The sequence below is a fragment of the Oncorhynchus nerka genome, linkage group LG18 (genome assembly GCF_034236695.1).
Source record: "Oncorhynchus nerka isolate Pitt River linkage group LG18, Oner_Uvic_2.0, whole genome shotgun sequence".
Lineage (NCBI taxonomy): Eukaryota > Metazoa > Chordata > Actinopteri > Salmoniformes > Salmonidae > Oncorhynchus > Oncorhynchus nerka.
In genome coordinates, this window is record NC_088413.1 from 58,883,767 (window position 1) to 58,897,777 (window position 14,011).

Below are 14,011 nucleotides of genomic sequence, written 5' to 3' on the forward strand. Positions count from 1 at the left end.
TTAGCAAAAATGGAATTCCTGCTGTGTTCATCAGCCTCGTTCAGCTCTCATTGCATTGGAAATTTTGCACTGTATTCTGCAAATGATGTGTTACTATCTATAGAACTATTTTACATTGCATTAAATCAAGCACTGGTTTGTGTTGTCATTGTATCCCTGAAGATGTTAACATGACTCATGTTGAAGACCCCCTCTCACTGACCGTTTCTTTCCCTCTCCTCTCCAGACTCCATGCATATAGAGGACGTGGAGGCAGTGCAGAAGCTCCAGGATGCGCTCCATGAGGCCCTGCAGGACTATGAGAGCAGCCAGCATCAGGAGGACCCCCGGCGGGCAGGCAAGCTGCTCATGACCCTGCCCCTGCTGCGTCAGACTGCCACCAAGGCCGTGCAGCACTTTTACAGCATCAAGGTTCAGGGCAAGGTGCCCATGCACAAACTCTTCCTGGAGATGCTGGAAGCCAAGGTCTGATGGAGGAGCAGGTGATGCAGACAGAAGGACATGGAGAGAGGGGACTCAGGACAGGAGAGGAACACCCTGCTGACTGTGACAGGAGACTGTGACTGACCTGTGACTGTGACTGACCTCTCTCGCGCTTTGCCCCCTCGAACCCAAGACATTTAAAAAATAAAACAAATAAAAAATAAAGAAGAACAAATGCAAAACTTGGTTAAAAGTATAAATGTAAAATGATGCAGATTAATTTAAAATATATTAGAAATACTATGTACAGTAATAATTTTGTTTTGTTTATGGTCTGTGGTCATACTGTATGTGAAGGATCCTCTCTATATCTTCAGAAGGAATAATTGCAGGCTCTTAATTAACATGGTTTTATTTCTAGTCAGAATATACAGTTGAGTCAACCACTATGACTCACTTGTTAGACAGTTGTTTCACCTCCTGGACTTGACCAGGACATGTATATATTTATTAATAATGATTGACTGAGTGTACAGTTATGTCTGGTGAAGCCGACGGCCATTTTCTCTCTTTCTCCTTCTTTGGAAAAAAAATGAAAAGAAAGAAAGAACAGAAAGTGTTACCTAAATGTGAGCTCTACTGATCTAAATGTCCTTGAATATACCTCTTCAGAGCAGTGAGCTGTGTGATGTGGATTGGTCTCAGACAGGAAGAAGATAAACTGGTCACATGACATGTTTAACCAAACTAGCGTAGCCAGGTAGTCAGTCGTCTTATTCTGTAGTAACTCAGCAATAAAGGGAGCCGTGCCGTGGACAAGTAATTTTAAACCTCCTATATCATCTGTTTCACTACGCTGCTGTCTGTCTGTCTGTCTGTCTGTCTCTCTCTGTCTCTCTCTGTCTCTGTCTGTCTGTCTGTCTGTCTGTCTGTCTGTCTGTCTGTCTGTCGCTAGAAGACCATGCCCTCCCATTTGTGTGTGAGTGTGTGTCCTGGCAATGGACCACTCACCTGTTGCACTGTAGCGTTTCTCCTCTGTAAACCCCACATTTGGTGATTGTTCAAGCCAATGGAAATTGCCTCCTGGCAACTGAGTGAATGACCTCATCTGGGCAGGGTGAAAGATGATGAGTGGGTTTGGGGGCGGGGGTATCAAAGGATTACTGCCGAGTGGCAGAAGTCCAGAAGATTCCATGTTCAAACAATCAGAGGCCCATGTGTCAAATGCTCTATTTTGGGTCCTTTAAGACCGTGGCAGAGTCCTCCCACACAGGGAGCAAGGTGTCCAGCATCTGCTAGCAGCATTTTAGAAGCTGCCTGTCTTTTTATAGCTGGGACTGTCTTTATGGAGCTACAGCCAAACTGAGGTGAATGGCAGGTGCAGTGATGTGTTGGTAGCTAGCGCTTCACGCTGACTGGGGGTATTTTTAACCCAGAAGGAGGTTATTGCTGTAGCTGCCTGCCTGCTCTGCCTCCCTCCAGGAGTACAGTAGACACGTGGAACGCTGCTTGACCCCATGTTGACACAGTAGCTGTGGTGTAACACCTCTCAACAGACCAGGAGACAGACAGGCATCCTTAAAGACAGCAAATCACTCCCCAAGGTGCTCCTCTTGTGAGAAGCCACGCAGGCTACAAAGTGTCAGCATGTTTCAAAGGGTAGCACCAGTCCCATGGTGTGTCTGAACAAGGTGTGATCTCGGTGGGAAAGTGACGAGAGGGCCTCCATGCTCCCAGTGTGTAGGTAGGTCGACCTCCTTGGTGCATGCTGGGCCCTGTAGTTCAGTACTGTAGACCTACAGTACATACTCATGCTGTTCTTGTTCTGCATGGGAGAGAATGTGATGGGAGGGGGATGATTATACTACTGACGTGATTAATGTGATGTGATACATGTTGGTGCTGTCACAATATGAAACCGTGATCAAAGGAATCCCTGACATTGTAGACAGGATGGTTGCTACTCTGCTTGTGATATCATTGACCAGTGTTAATCCTGCAGCACCCTATTTTACTGCAGCCTGATTGGTCACTTAATGGCGGATGACTACACACCCCAACACCTAATAATCCCAATTTGAACTAGCCGCTGTCTATTTAACAGGCTCCACTTTAGGGGGTGACCATGTAACTTGAACTATTTTACTGTTGTGCAATACAACGGGGACCACTTCTGACTGAAACCATGCTGTAAGCATGCTTTTACCAAGATTTTGGACAATTGGATTAATATTTCAATATTATTAAAAATGATTCTTATCAAAAATAATTATCAGAAGTATATTTTCATTGCTCAACTGTAAAATACAAGCGCTTGTATGGACAAGTACAGATGAAACAGATCAGACAGTTTAGCAGAAAAACTTTACAACAACGTTTTTGTAGTGATCCAAAATTCACACCCAATACAATGCAACGTAAACTCCAAGCAACTCCTTTCAATGCTTTCAGTTGTATTTAGGCTCTTCTAGAATGCAAATAACAAGTCTTACATTCAAACTGGGTCTATACAGTATAAGGTGTATATATACTGTGTATATATACCCTGTATATATATATATATATATATATACACAGTATATCAATGCCAATGGTTACTGGACAGTATACAGTAGGTTGCCGAGTTACAGCAGTTCAAAATAAAGTACAGCATGCAGCGTCCTGCTGACTACTACCTCGTCACTATTGTCGATACTTTCGATTTCAAGATGTATTCTTCATCAGCATCATCATCATCATGGCTGTATTGAAATATACATGAGCCATCCACGTTTCTATCAAAGATTTCTTGTCTAGAAATGCCCCTGCCAAGATACACTATACACACAAAAGTATGTGGACATCCCTTCCAATTGGTGGATTTGCCTATTTCAACCACACCCATTGCTGACAGGTGTATAAAATTGAGCACACAGCCATGCAATCTCCATAAACAAACATTGGCAGTAGAATGTTCTTACTGAAGAGCTCAGTGACTTTCAACATGGCACCGTCATAGGATGCCACCTTTCCAACAAGTCAGTTTGTCAAATTTCTGCCCTGCTAGAGCTGCCCCAGTCAGCTGTAAGTGCTGTTATTGTGAAGTGGAAACGTCTAGGAGCAACATTGGCTCAGCCGCAAAATGGTAGGCCACACAAGCTCACAGAATGGGACCGCGAAGTGCTGAAGCACATAGCGCATAAAAATCACTACCAAGTTCCAAACTGCCTCTGGAAGCAAGTCAGCACAAGAACTGTTCGTCAGGAGCTTCATGAAATGGGTTTCCATGGCTGAGCAGCCGCACACAAGCCTAAGATCACCATGCGCAATGCCAAGTGTCGGCTGGACTGGTGTAAAGCTCGCCACCATTGGTCTCCGAACAGGTGTACACACGTTCTCTGGAGTGATGAATCACGCTTCACCATCTGGCAGTCCAATGGACGATTCTGGGTTTGGGGGATGCCAGGAGAATGCTACCTGCCCCAATGCATAATAGTCTGGGGCTGTTTTTCATGGTTCGGGCTACAGTAGGCCCCTTAGTTCCAGTGAAGGGAAAGCCTAACACTACAGCATATAATGATATTGTAGACAATCCTGTGCTTCTAAATTTGTGGCAACAGTTTGGAGTAGGCCCTTCATGTTTTAGCATGCCAATGCCCCCATGCACAAAGCAAGGTCCTTACAGAAATGGTTTGTCGAGATCGGTATCTAAGAAATTGACTGGCCTACACAGAGCCCTGACCTCAACTCCACCGATCACCTTTGGGATGAATTGGAATGCCGACTACGAGCCAGGTCTAATCGCCCAACATCAGTGCACGAACTCACTAATTCTCTCGTGGCTGAATGGAAGAAAGTCCCCGCAACAATGTTCCAACATCTAGTGGAAAGTCTTCCCAGAAGTGTGGAGGCTGTTATCGCAGCAAAGGGGGGACCAACTCCACATTAATGCCCATGATATTGGAATGAGATGTTCGACGAGCAGGTGTCCACATACTTTTGGTCATGTAGTGTATTTGTAATTATAGTCACCAGTAGTCTCTTACCATCCATATATCTGTTTGTAAAGGTAAAGCATGCTTAAAGTTGACTTCATGATTTGGCTATCAGTGGGCGAGACCCATTTTGGTTATGAAGCGGGTACATGTTTTTATTAACATCAATGTGTCAGAATTGGTCCCTTGATGATAAACTTGCATTAAGGAACAGGTACTTCAAATTATTTCCTGTTCCTACAGTATAAATATTAATGGTGTGAATTATATCATTTGGCAACAGTGTACATTGATATCTCTGATTGTTGAATCACCAATATCTGTGTCACCTTTATGTTTTGATTTCCTAAAAGGTAAAGGAAGAAATAATTAAATAACTCCCAGAAGTCTGTGATTCCTTTATTATCCGACTACACCAGGGACCATCAACTAGATTCACTCACAGGCTGATTTTCTTCTGGAGTGGAGGGTCGGGGGGACGGAACATAATTACAAATCATTTGTAGACTGCAAATTGACCACAAGAAGCCAAAACAGATCATGTTTGACTAAAAAAAGAATCATTTCAAGCCTTGCTTACATTTGCATACAATCACATCTCTATTAGGTGTGGGAATACCTGGGAACAAATTTCTTAAATTAAAGTCATATGGAGCTTATTTCCTGGTGTCTTTAGTCTTTTCTGTCCAACAATGAAAGGCAATTTTAAAAATGGCTCAAAAAAGTTGGGGACCACCCGCGGGCCACCAGTTGGGGAAGCCTGCACTACACTATTGATGATGTTGTGATGCATTTAAATGTACATTTAAAATATCCCAAACAAACCTGACCTCCCAAACAAACCTGACCTCAGCACAGTACATACTCGTGTAAGGATATGCCAATCATAGTGCATTTATAAAGTCACATTTGTGATGACGAGGGCACATTTTTGGTAAAAATATCATTAGACTCAGAAAGAGGATCAGATAGAATACATAAACTCAGCAAAAAAAGAAACGTCCCTTTTTCAGGACCCTGTCTTTCAAAGAAAATTCGTAAAAATCCAAATAACTTCACAGGTCTTCATTGTAAAGAGTTTAAATGCTGTTTCCCATGCTTGTTTAATGAACCATAAACAATTAATGTGCATGCACCTGTGGAACGGTCGTTAAGACACTAACAGCTTACGAATGGTAGGCAATTAGGGTCAAAGTTATGAAAACAGGACACTAAAGAGGCCTTTCTACTGACTCTGAAGAACACCAAAAGAAAGATGCCCAGGGTCCCTGCTCATCTGCGTGAATGTGCCTTAGGCATGTTGCAAGGAGGCATAAGGTCTTCAGATGTGGCCAGGGCAATAAATTGCAATGTCCGTACTGTGAGACACCTAAGACAGCGCTACTGGGAGACAGGATGGACAGCTGATCGTCCTCGCAGTGGCAGACCACGTGTAACAACAGGGTTGGTACATCCGAATATCACACCTGCGGGACAGGTACAGGGTGGTAACAACAACTGCCCAAGTTACACCAGGAATGCACAATCCCTCCATCAGTGCTCAGACTGTTTGCAATAGGCTGAGAGAGGCTGGACTGAGGGCTTGTAGGCCTGTTGTAAGGCAGGTCCTCACCAGACATCACGGGCGGTGTGTCACAGCATCATTGGTCTGAGCTTGTTGTCATTCCAGGCAATCTCAACACTGTGCGTTGCAGGGAAGACATCCTCCTCCCTCATGTGGTACCCTTCCTGCAGGCTCATCTTGACATGACCCTCCAGCATGACAATGCCACCAGCCATACTGCTCGTTCTGTGGGTTATTTCCTGCAAGGCAGGAATGTCAGTGTTCTGCCATGGCCAGCGAAGAGCCCGGACCTCAATCCCATTGAGCACGTCTGGGACATGTTGGATCGGAGGGTGAGGGCTAGGGCCATTCCCCCCAGAAATGTCCGGGAACTTGCAGGTGCCTTGGTGGAAGAGTGGGGTAACATCTCACAGCAATAACTGGCAAATCTGGTGCAGTCCACGAGGAGGAGATGCACTGCAGTACTTAATGCAGCTGGTGGCCACACCAGATACTGACTGTTACTTTGATTTTGACCCCCCTTTGTTCAGGGACACATTATTCCATTTCTGTTCGTCACTTGTCTGTGGAACTTGTTCAGTTTATGTCTCAGTTGTTGAATCTTGTTATGTTCATACAAATATTTACGCATGTTAAGTATGCTGAAAATAAATGCAGTTGACAGTGAGAGGATGTTTCTTTTTTTGCTGAGTTTATATTATTCCATGTTTCCAGTGTTTCCATCTTAGCATGTAAATCTTGGTGGGGCAAGAAAGAAAACATGTGGGATGCATGACAGCAAAGCCACTACACAATACAACACTAAACAATACAGTAATTGCACTATAACAGTGACAAACGGTGCCCACAAACTGTTAGGGCCTACATAAAGCTATCCCAATAGCAGAGTCCCAACACATTACCACTGCTACACCTGGCTATCAGCTGAGCCTTGTCTGGCAGCAAAACAGTTAATTCAGCCTCATTAACTGCTTTTTTTAAAACATAGCTGATATTTTTTGTATTTATTTAACTAGGCAAGTCAGTTAAGAACAACTTCTTATTTACAATGACGGCCTACCCCAACCAAACCCTAACCCGGATGACACTTGGCCAATTGTGCACAGCCCTATCGGACTCCCAATCATGGCCGGTTGTGAAACAGCCTGGAATCAAAACATGGTCTGTAGTGATGCCTCTAGCACTGAGATGCAGTGCCTTAGACCACTGCACCACTTGGGTGCCCCATGACTGACTTGCTATGGCTGACTTGCTTAAAAAAATGTGGTTTCTACTGACAATTGCGATATACAAAGTATGGCATAAGGGACGATAAGCAGATAAGAGGTCATCCGTAATTTCGATTAAGACATTAATGAGCGAGCTAGGACGTCCGGAGTCAATATAACTATTGGTTCAGCACTCTTAAAGTGTACAGCGACAGAATTCAGAACATGGGCTGTTCTTACAGTGTTCTCCCTGTACACCAAGTCAGAACTGTAGGATAAATAAAGGGGGAATATAAGCAGACAATGAAAGCTCTTACAATATTTGATGATTAAACTTCTAAAAAACAGCTGCACCACCAAGTCAGGACAGTAGGCCAAATTAAGAGGTGATAATATACCAAATTATTAGGGTGAGGCACATGGCCTACTATCAGCTTACTACACAACATACACTTAGTATTACTTTCTTAACTACAGTATTTTTTCAATTTATTTGACCTTTATTTAACTAGGCAAGTCAGTTAAGAGCAAATTCTTATTTTCAATGACAGCCTAGGAACAGTGGGTTAACAGCCTTGTTCAGGGGCAGAAAGACAGATTTTTACCTCGTCAGCTCTGGGATTCGATATTGCACCCTTCCGGTTACTAGTCCAACGCTCTAACCACTAGGCTACCTGCCGCCCCACAGGGATATTACATCATTCATGCAGCAGCATACAAGATATTTTTTGGACTCACCTTGTTGTGCTGCGCTCACTTGAACAGGAAGGTGGTACGGCGGTCCTTCGTGGTCATATTTTGTCATAAAATGTTGTCATCAAAATCTGACATTCTCTGGATATATGGTGCTTTCAAGACAACTTGGAACTCGAAGAAAAAAAAAGGTTGAATCATGATAATGTCAGTGATCTTCAGGTCGTAGCTCTAGGAAAGAGGCCTGAGTTCTGGATTTACAATTCTGAGTTGGATGAAAGTTAAAACGTATTTTCCCAGTCGCAACTCGTTTTTCCTGAGTTCCCAGATTTTGCAGTTCCGAGTTAACAGTTGTTTTGAGCGCGGCACAAATCATGCTTCATTGATAGCATGGGAAATGTTTCATGTTTAAAATGTTAAACTAGGAAAAGAGATCCTTAATCTTAGGCTTGGGACCACACAGCCACTCCACCGAATAGCAGTCTAATGTTTGCTTTGCAATGCTTACAGTTAGCCACTGATTCCTTCCAAACCACTCATTGTTTAATTTGAGATTTCCAAGATGTTGTGTATGTTTGTCCAATGTGCACCAATAGGTTTTACCTAATAGTTTCTCTTCTTTATTTCTCTTCATATGACAAGGATTAAAAAGGATTTTCCAGTAGGTTGTCGTATGATGTTGACATGATCAGTCAAATCAAAGTTACTGTAAACATAACGTGATTTGACGTAATTTTATCTGTGGCCAATGACCTTGAGCCTTCTTGGATGGGCACTTCTAATGTTACTCTATGGCAGCACCCAAGGGGCTTGAATTTTCTAGCTCTACCCTAAGGTGGTGACGTAGTGTCCCCATGAGTGACAGAACACTAAGCCAATCTCGGCGCAACGCTCGGTTAGATGTCCTAACCGAATAGCCAAAACTATAGTTTTGTGGATTGGTTGAAAAACAAGTTTTAATGACTCCAACCTCAGTGTATGTAAACTTCCAACTTCAACTGTATATTTGACATTGTTTGCTAACTGATATGTGACACGTATTAATGCCAAAATAACATGCAAAACAGGCAAGCCCCCAAATATGTTGGGCTCAAAATGTGACGGGTCGCCACTGCATGTTTCGCCCTCTCATGTCTAGGCCACTTACTCATTGAACTTTCAGGGTAACTCCAATCCCATCCTCCCCTCAGTGTATTTACCCAATCTGCAGGGACACTAGCATGTTGCTCGTCCACAGGGTTGACAGACACTCAGATTGTGCTTGACTTAATGCTGTGAGTTCAGGAGTGGTGAGAGCAGAGAGCAATAGTCCCAGTAGACCAGAGGAGAGCAGCCGGGGCGGTAAAGGAGCCAGGCAGGCCACCGGCGAAGAGCAGACGAGCTAACAGCCTCGGCCTCCACTCAGCCAGGCCAGGAGCTATGGAAGTGAACCATAGAAAATGCATTCATCACAGGAAACAGGCAGACACGCTAACACTACCGGGGGAGGGGGAGGACTGGGATGGGATGGGGGAGGTGTGGTGGAGGGAAGATGGTTCCATCATTTCAGGAAGCTGAGATTCCTGGGACTTGCGTATTCCCTGCTCTATATAATTATAAGAGGCAATTTCCTTTTTTGAAATAATGTCTAGCTAACCAATTAATTGTAATAATCCTCCATGTAAAGACGGCAGTATTAAACGACACGAGACAGCGTCAGGGTGATGGTGGCTTTAGGTTGACTGATGGAAGAAAGCAAAGGAAAGGAAGGTGTATTTTCTCTCTGTCGCTGTGGGGTCAGGTAGCTCCTACACATACTGTGTACACATCTGAGTTGTAATGGGTACATTTAGAGTTATGTTATTTTCATGCTAAATTAGGATCTTCCAGCCTTTCCAGATATCCCAAGCTGTACAGCACCCTCTCAACTGAAAACAGGCAGTTGTACAGCACCCTCTCAACTGAAAACAGGCAGCTGTACAGCACCCTCTCAACTGAAAACAGGCAGCTGTACAGCACCCTCTCAACTGAAAACAGGCAGTTGTACGGCACCCTCTCAACTGAAAACAGGCAGCTGTACAGCACCCTCTCAACTGAAAACAGGCAGCTGTACAGCACCCTCTCAACTGAAAACAGGCAGCTGTACAGCACCCTCTCAACTGAAAACAGGCAGCTGTACAGCACCCTCTCAACTGAAAACAGGCAGCTGTACAGCACCCTCTCAACTGAAAACAGGCAGCTGTACAGCACCCTCTCAACTGAAAACAGGCAGCTGTACAGCACCCTCTCAACTGAAAACAGGCAGCTGTACAGCACCCTCTCAACTGAAAACAGGCAGTTGTACAGCACCCTCTCAACTGAAAACAGGCAGTTGTACAGCACCCTCTCAACTGAAAACAGGCAGTTGTACAACCAGCCAGCTATTGACAAGTAAAAACACCTTTCATTTCTTTCGTTACAACGCATCTCATCAGAATGCAATCTCGATTGCAGGTGTATGACGGCTGTGTATTGCTTAAGTGTGTTTCATTATTCTCTGAGCAGCACTGATGATGGGAAGGGAAAGGATTTACACGTCAGTGTGAGTGATTGGGTTTGAACAGAGCTGCTGCACAGACTTTGCATCAACCAAAGGCCCAAATTACACTTAGGTTGAAAACGGAGCACGCAAATACCCAGGAGAACATGTGGCACAGATATAAAGCATGGGCCACCATCTCTCTCCCTGTCTCTCGCTCTCTTGCTCTCTCTCCCCTCTCCCTGTCTCTCTCTCTCTCTCTCTCTCTTGCTCTCTCCCCTCTCCCTGTCTCTCTCTCTCTCGCTCTCTTGCTCTCTCTCCCCTCTCCCTGTCTCTCTCTCTCTTGCTCTCTCTCCCCTCTCCCTGTCTCTCTCTCTCTCGCTCTCTTGCTCTCTCTCCCCTCTCCCTGTCTCTCTCTCTCTCTCTCTCTCTCTCTCTTGCTCTCTCTCCCCTCTCCCTGTCTCTCTCTCTCTCTCTCTCTCTTGCTCTCTCTCCCCTCACCCTGTCTCTCTCTCTCTCTCTCTCTCTCTTGCTGTCTCTCCCCTCACCCTGTCTCTCTCTCCTCTCTCCCTCTCTCTCCCTGTCTCTCGCTCTCTTGCTCTCTCTCCCCCTCTCCTGTCTCTCGCTCTCTTGCTCTCTCTCCCTCTCCCTGTCTCTCTCTCTCTCTCGCTCTCTTGCTCTCTCTCCCTCTTCCTGTCTCTCTCTCTCTCGCTCTCTTGCTCTCTCTCCCTCTCCCTGTCTCTCTCTCTCTCGCTCTCTCTTGCTCTCTCTCTCCTCTCCCTGTCTCTCTCTCTCTCGCTCTCTTGCTCTCTCCTCTCCCTGTCTCTCTCTCTCTCTCGCTCTCTTGCTCTCTCTCTCTCTGCTCTCTCTCCCCTCTCCCTGTCTCTCTCTCTCTGCTCTCTTGCTCTCTCTCCCTCTCCCTGTCTCTCTCTCTCTCTCTTGCGCTCTCTCCCTCTCCCTGTCTCTCTCTCTCTCGCTCTCTTGCTCTCTCTCCCCTCTCCCTGTCTCTCTCTCTCTCTCTCTCTCTCTCTTGCTCTCTCTCCCCTCTCCCCTGTCTCTCTCTCTCTCGCTCTCTTGCTCTCTCTCCCTCTCCCTGTCTCTCTCTCCCTCTCCCTGTCTCTCTCTCTCTCTCTCTTGCTCTCTCTCCCCTCTCCCTGTCTCTCTCTCTCTCTCGCTCTCTTGCTCTCTCTCCCCTCTCCCTGTCTCTCTCTCCCCTCTCCCTGTCTCTCTCTCTCTCTCTCTCTCTCTTGCTCTCTCTCCCCTCTCCCTGTCTCTCTCGCTCTCTTGCTCTCTCTCCCCTCTCCCTGTCTCTCTCTCCCCTCTCCCTGTCTCTCTCTCTCTCTTGCTCTCTTGCTCTCTTGCTCTCTCTCCCCTCTCCCTGTCTCTCTCTCCCCTCTCCCTGTCTCTCTCTCTCTCGCTCTCTTGCTCTCTCTCCCCTCTCCCTGTCTCTCTCTCTCTCGCTCTCTTGCTCTCTCTCCCCTCTCCCTGTCTCTCTCTCTCTCGCTCTCTTGCTCTCTCTCCCCTCTCCCTGTCTCTCTCTCTCGCTCTCTTGCTCTCTCTCCCCTCTCCCTGTCTCTCTCTCTCTCGCTCTCTTGCTCTCTCTCCCCTCTCCCTGTCTCTCTCTCTCTCGCTCTCTTGCTCTCTCTCCCCTCTCCCTGTCTCTCTCTCTCTCGCTCTCTTGCTCTCTCTCCCCTCTCCCTGTCTCTCTCTCTCTCTCTCTCTTGCTCTCTCCCCTCTCCCTGTCTCTCTCTCTCGCTCTCTTGCTCTCTCTCCCTCTCCCTGTCTCTCTCTCTCTCTCTCTTGCTCTCTCTCCCTCTCCCTGTCTCTCTCTCTCTCGCTCTCTTGCTCTCTCTCCCCTCTCCCTGTCTCTCTCTCTCTCTCTCTCTTGCTCTCTCTCCCCTCTCCCTGTCTCTCTCTCTCTCGCTCTCTTGCTCTCTCTCCCCTCTCCCTGTCTCTCTCTCCCCTCTCCCTGTCTCTCTCTCTCTCTCTCTCTCTTGCTCTCTCTCCCCTCTCCCTGTCTCTCTCTCTCTCTCTCTCTTGCTCTCTCTCCCCTCTCCCTGTCTCTCTCTCTCTCGCTCTCTTGCTCTCTCTCCCCTCTCCCTGTCTCTCTCTCCCCTCTCCCCCGTCTCTCCCCGTCTCTCTCTCTCTCTCTTGCTCTCTTGCTCTCTTGCTCTCTCTCCCCTCTCCCTGTCTCTCTCTCCCCTCTCCCTGTCTCTCTCTCTCTCTTCTCTCTTGCTCTCTTGCTCTCTTGCTCTCTCTCCTGTCCCTGTCTCTCTTGCTCTCTCTCTCTCTGCTCTCTCTCGCTTGCTCTCTCCCCTCACCCTGTCTCTCTCTGCTCTGCTCTCTCTCTCCCCTCTCCCTGTCTCTCTCTCTCTCTCTCTCTTGCTCTCTCTCCCCTCACCCTGTCTAATTTTCTTTATCTCTTTCTCCTCTCTCTCCCTCCTTTCTCTTTTTAAATCCTCAGCTGCTCTGTACGATACGGTTGAACTTATAGTGAGACTGACTTTATTGTGCTTATTTATTGCTCCATTTGTGAAATTTGAGACATTGCCAGACAAGTCTATTATTATTGAATAACAGGAGCGGGGCATATTTCACAACCTAAAGGGTATCAGTGTCTAAGGCAGCACAATGTACAGAGAACTTTTACGTCATTTACTTCCAAAAGTAGGGTCAAATACTGTAGTATTGTGTTATATTTTGTGTCCTCTTAACAGGGGAAAAGCTGACTAAGATTTCCCAGGACAAGACCATGTATCCTGTAGTGTTCAGTACTCAGGTTGACTAATGTAATGTGTAATATAAGTGCTCAGCTGAATGAGGTTGTGGCCAGGGGCCAGGGGCCAGGGGCCAGTGGTAGGTGTTACTTTGGACCAATAAATCCTATTGCCCTTTTAGACTGGCATCGCTCCATTCACTGTGCCTAAATAAACACTGGCTCCATCCCCATCTCTTGCCCATATTCTGTTCCGTACACCCTCAGTTAGTTGTACCTTGTACCTGATTCATCTTATTCTACTGCAGTATACTATATAAAATATATCTAACCAACCATTTTTTCAATGTCATGTTTTTGTGAATCGCTCTCCCATTGTACCTGTTACTCAAGCATAAGATGATCCATGAAGCCAACACCTATGACCCTCCTTTGGACTCTGTGTGGCTAATCAATAGCCTCTAACTGCCTAGCAGGCAGACTGGGCTACAGCCCATCTGAGATTTCCTCCTTTCCCTGTCCAGCTTCACTGTTTTAAGTGCATTTATCAGGTTACACGCCTACTGTCCTCCCCATTTAATGCACTGGAAGCAGGGAGGTCAAGCTGTTGTGCGTACACGGCCCTCACTGAATCAGCATGCAGGAGTGTTTTGGTCCTGGTATCCACTCAGGCCTCACACACGCACACACTCACACACACACACACGCACTCACGCCCGCACGCTCGCACACACACACGCACGTACAGAGGCTGGGGAAGAGTCAGCCGACACTCAGTTGAACACATAGCCCATTCTGGAGCCTGTATAGTGACATACCAGTGGAGTGTATCCTGTGAGCTGATATGGTTTCTGGACAGAGCACTCACTGAGGTCATTCACACCAATTGGAGAGAGCTGCCTGAATGGCCCTTCCATTTCAGCTGATCAACACCAT

At 46.3% G+C, this 14,011-nt stretch overlaps 1 protein-coding gene across 8 annotated transcripts in view; it reads left to right on the top strand.

Annotated features, from left to right (window-relative positions):
* Nucleotides 1-4,783, top strand: part of LOC115146232 (steroid hormone receptor ERR2) — a 68,752-nt gene extending 63,969 nt beyond the window's left edge. For all 8 annotated transcript variants that reach the window (XM_029688187.2, XM_029688184.2, XM_029688189.2 and 5 more), the window contains one exon: nucleotides 227-4,783. In XM_029688187.2, the coding sequence (XP_029544047.1) occupies nucleotides 227-471 (245 nt within the window). In that variant the 3' untranslated portion in view covers nucleotides 472-4,783. The remainder of the gene's footprint in view (nucleotides 1-226) is intronic.
* Nucleotides 4,784-14,011: the final 9,228 nt, after the last annotated feature.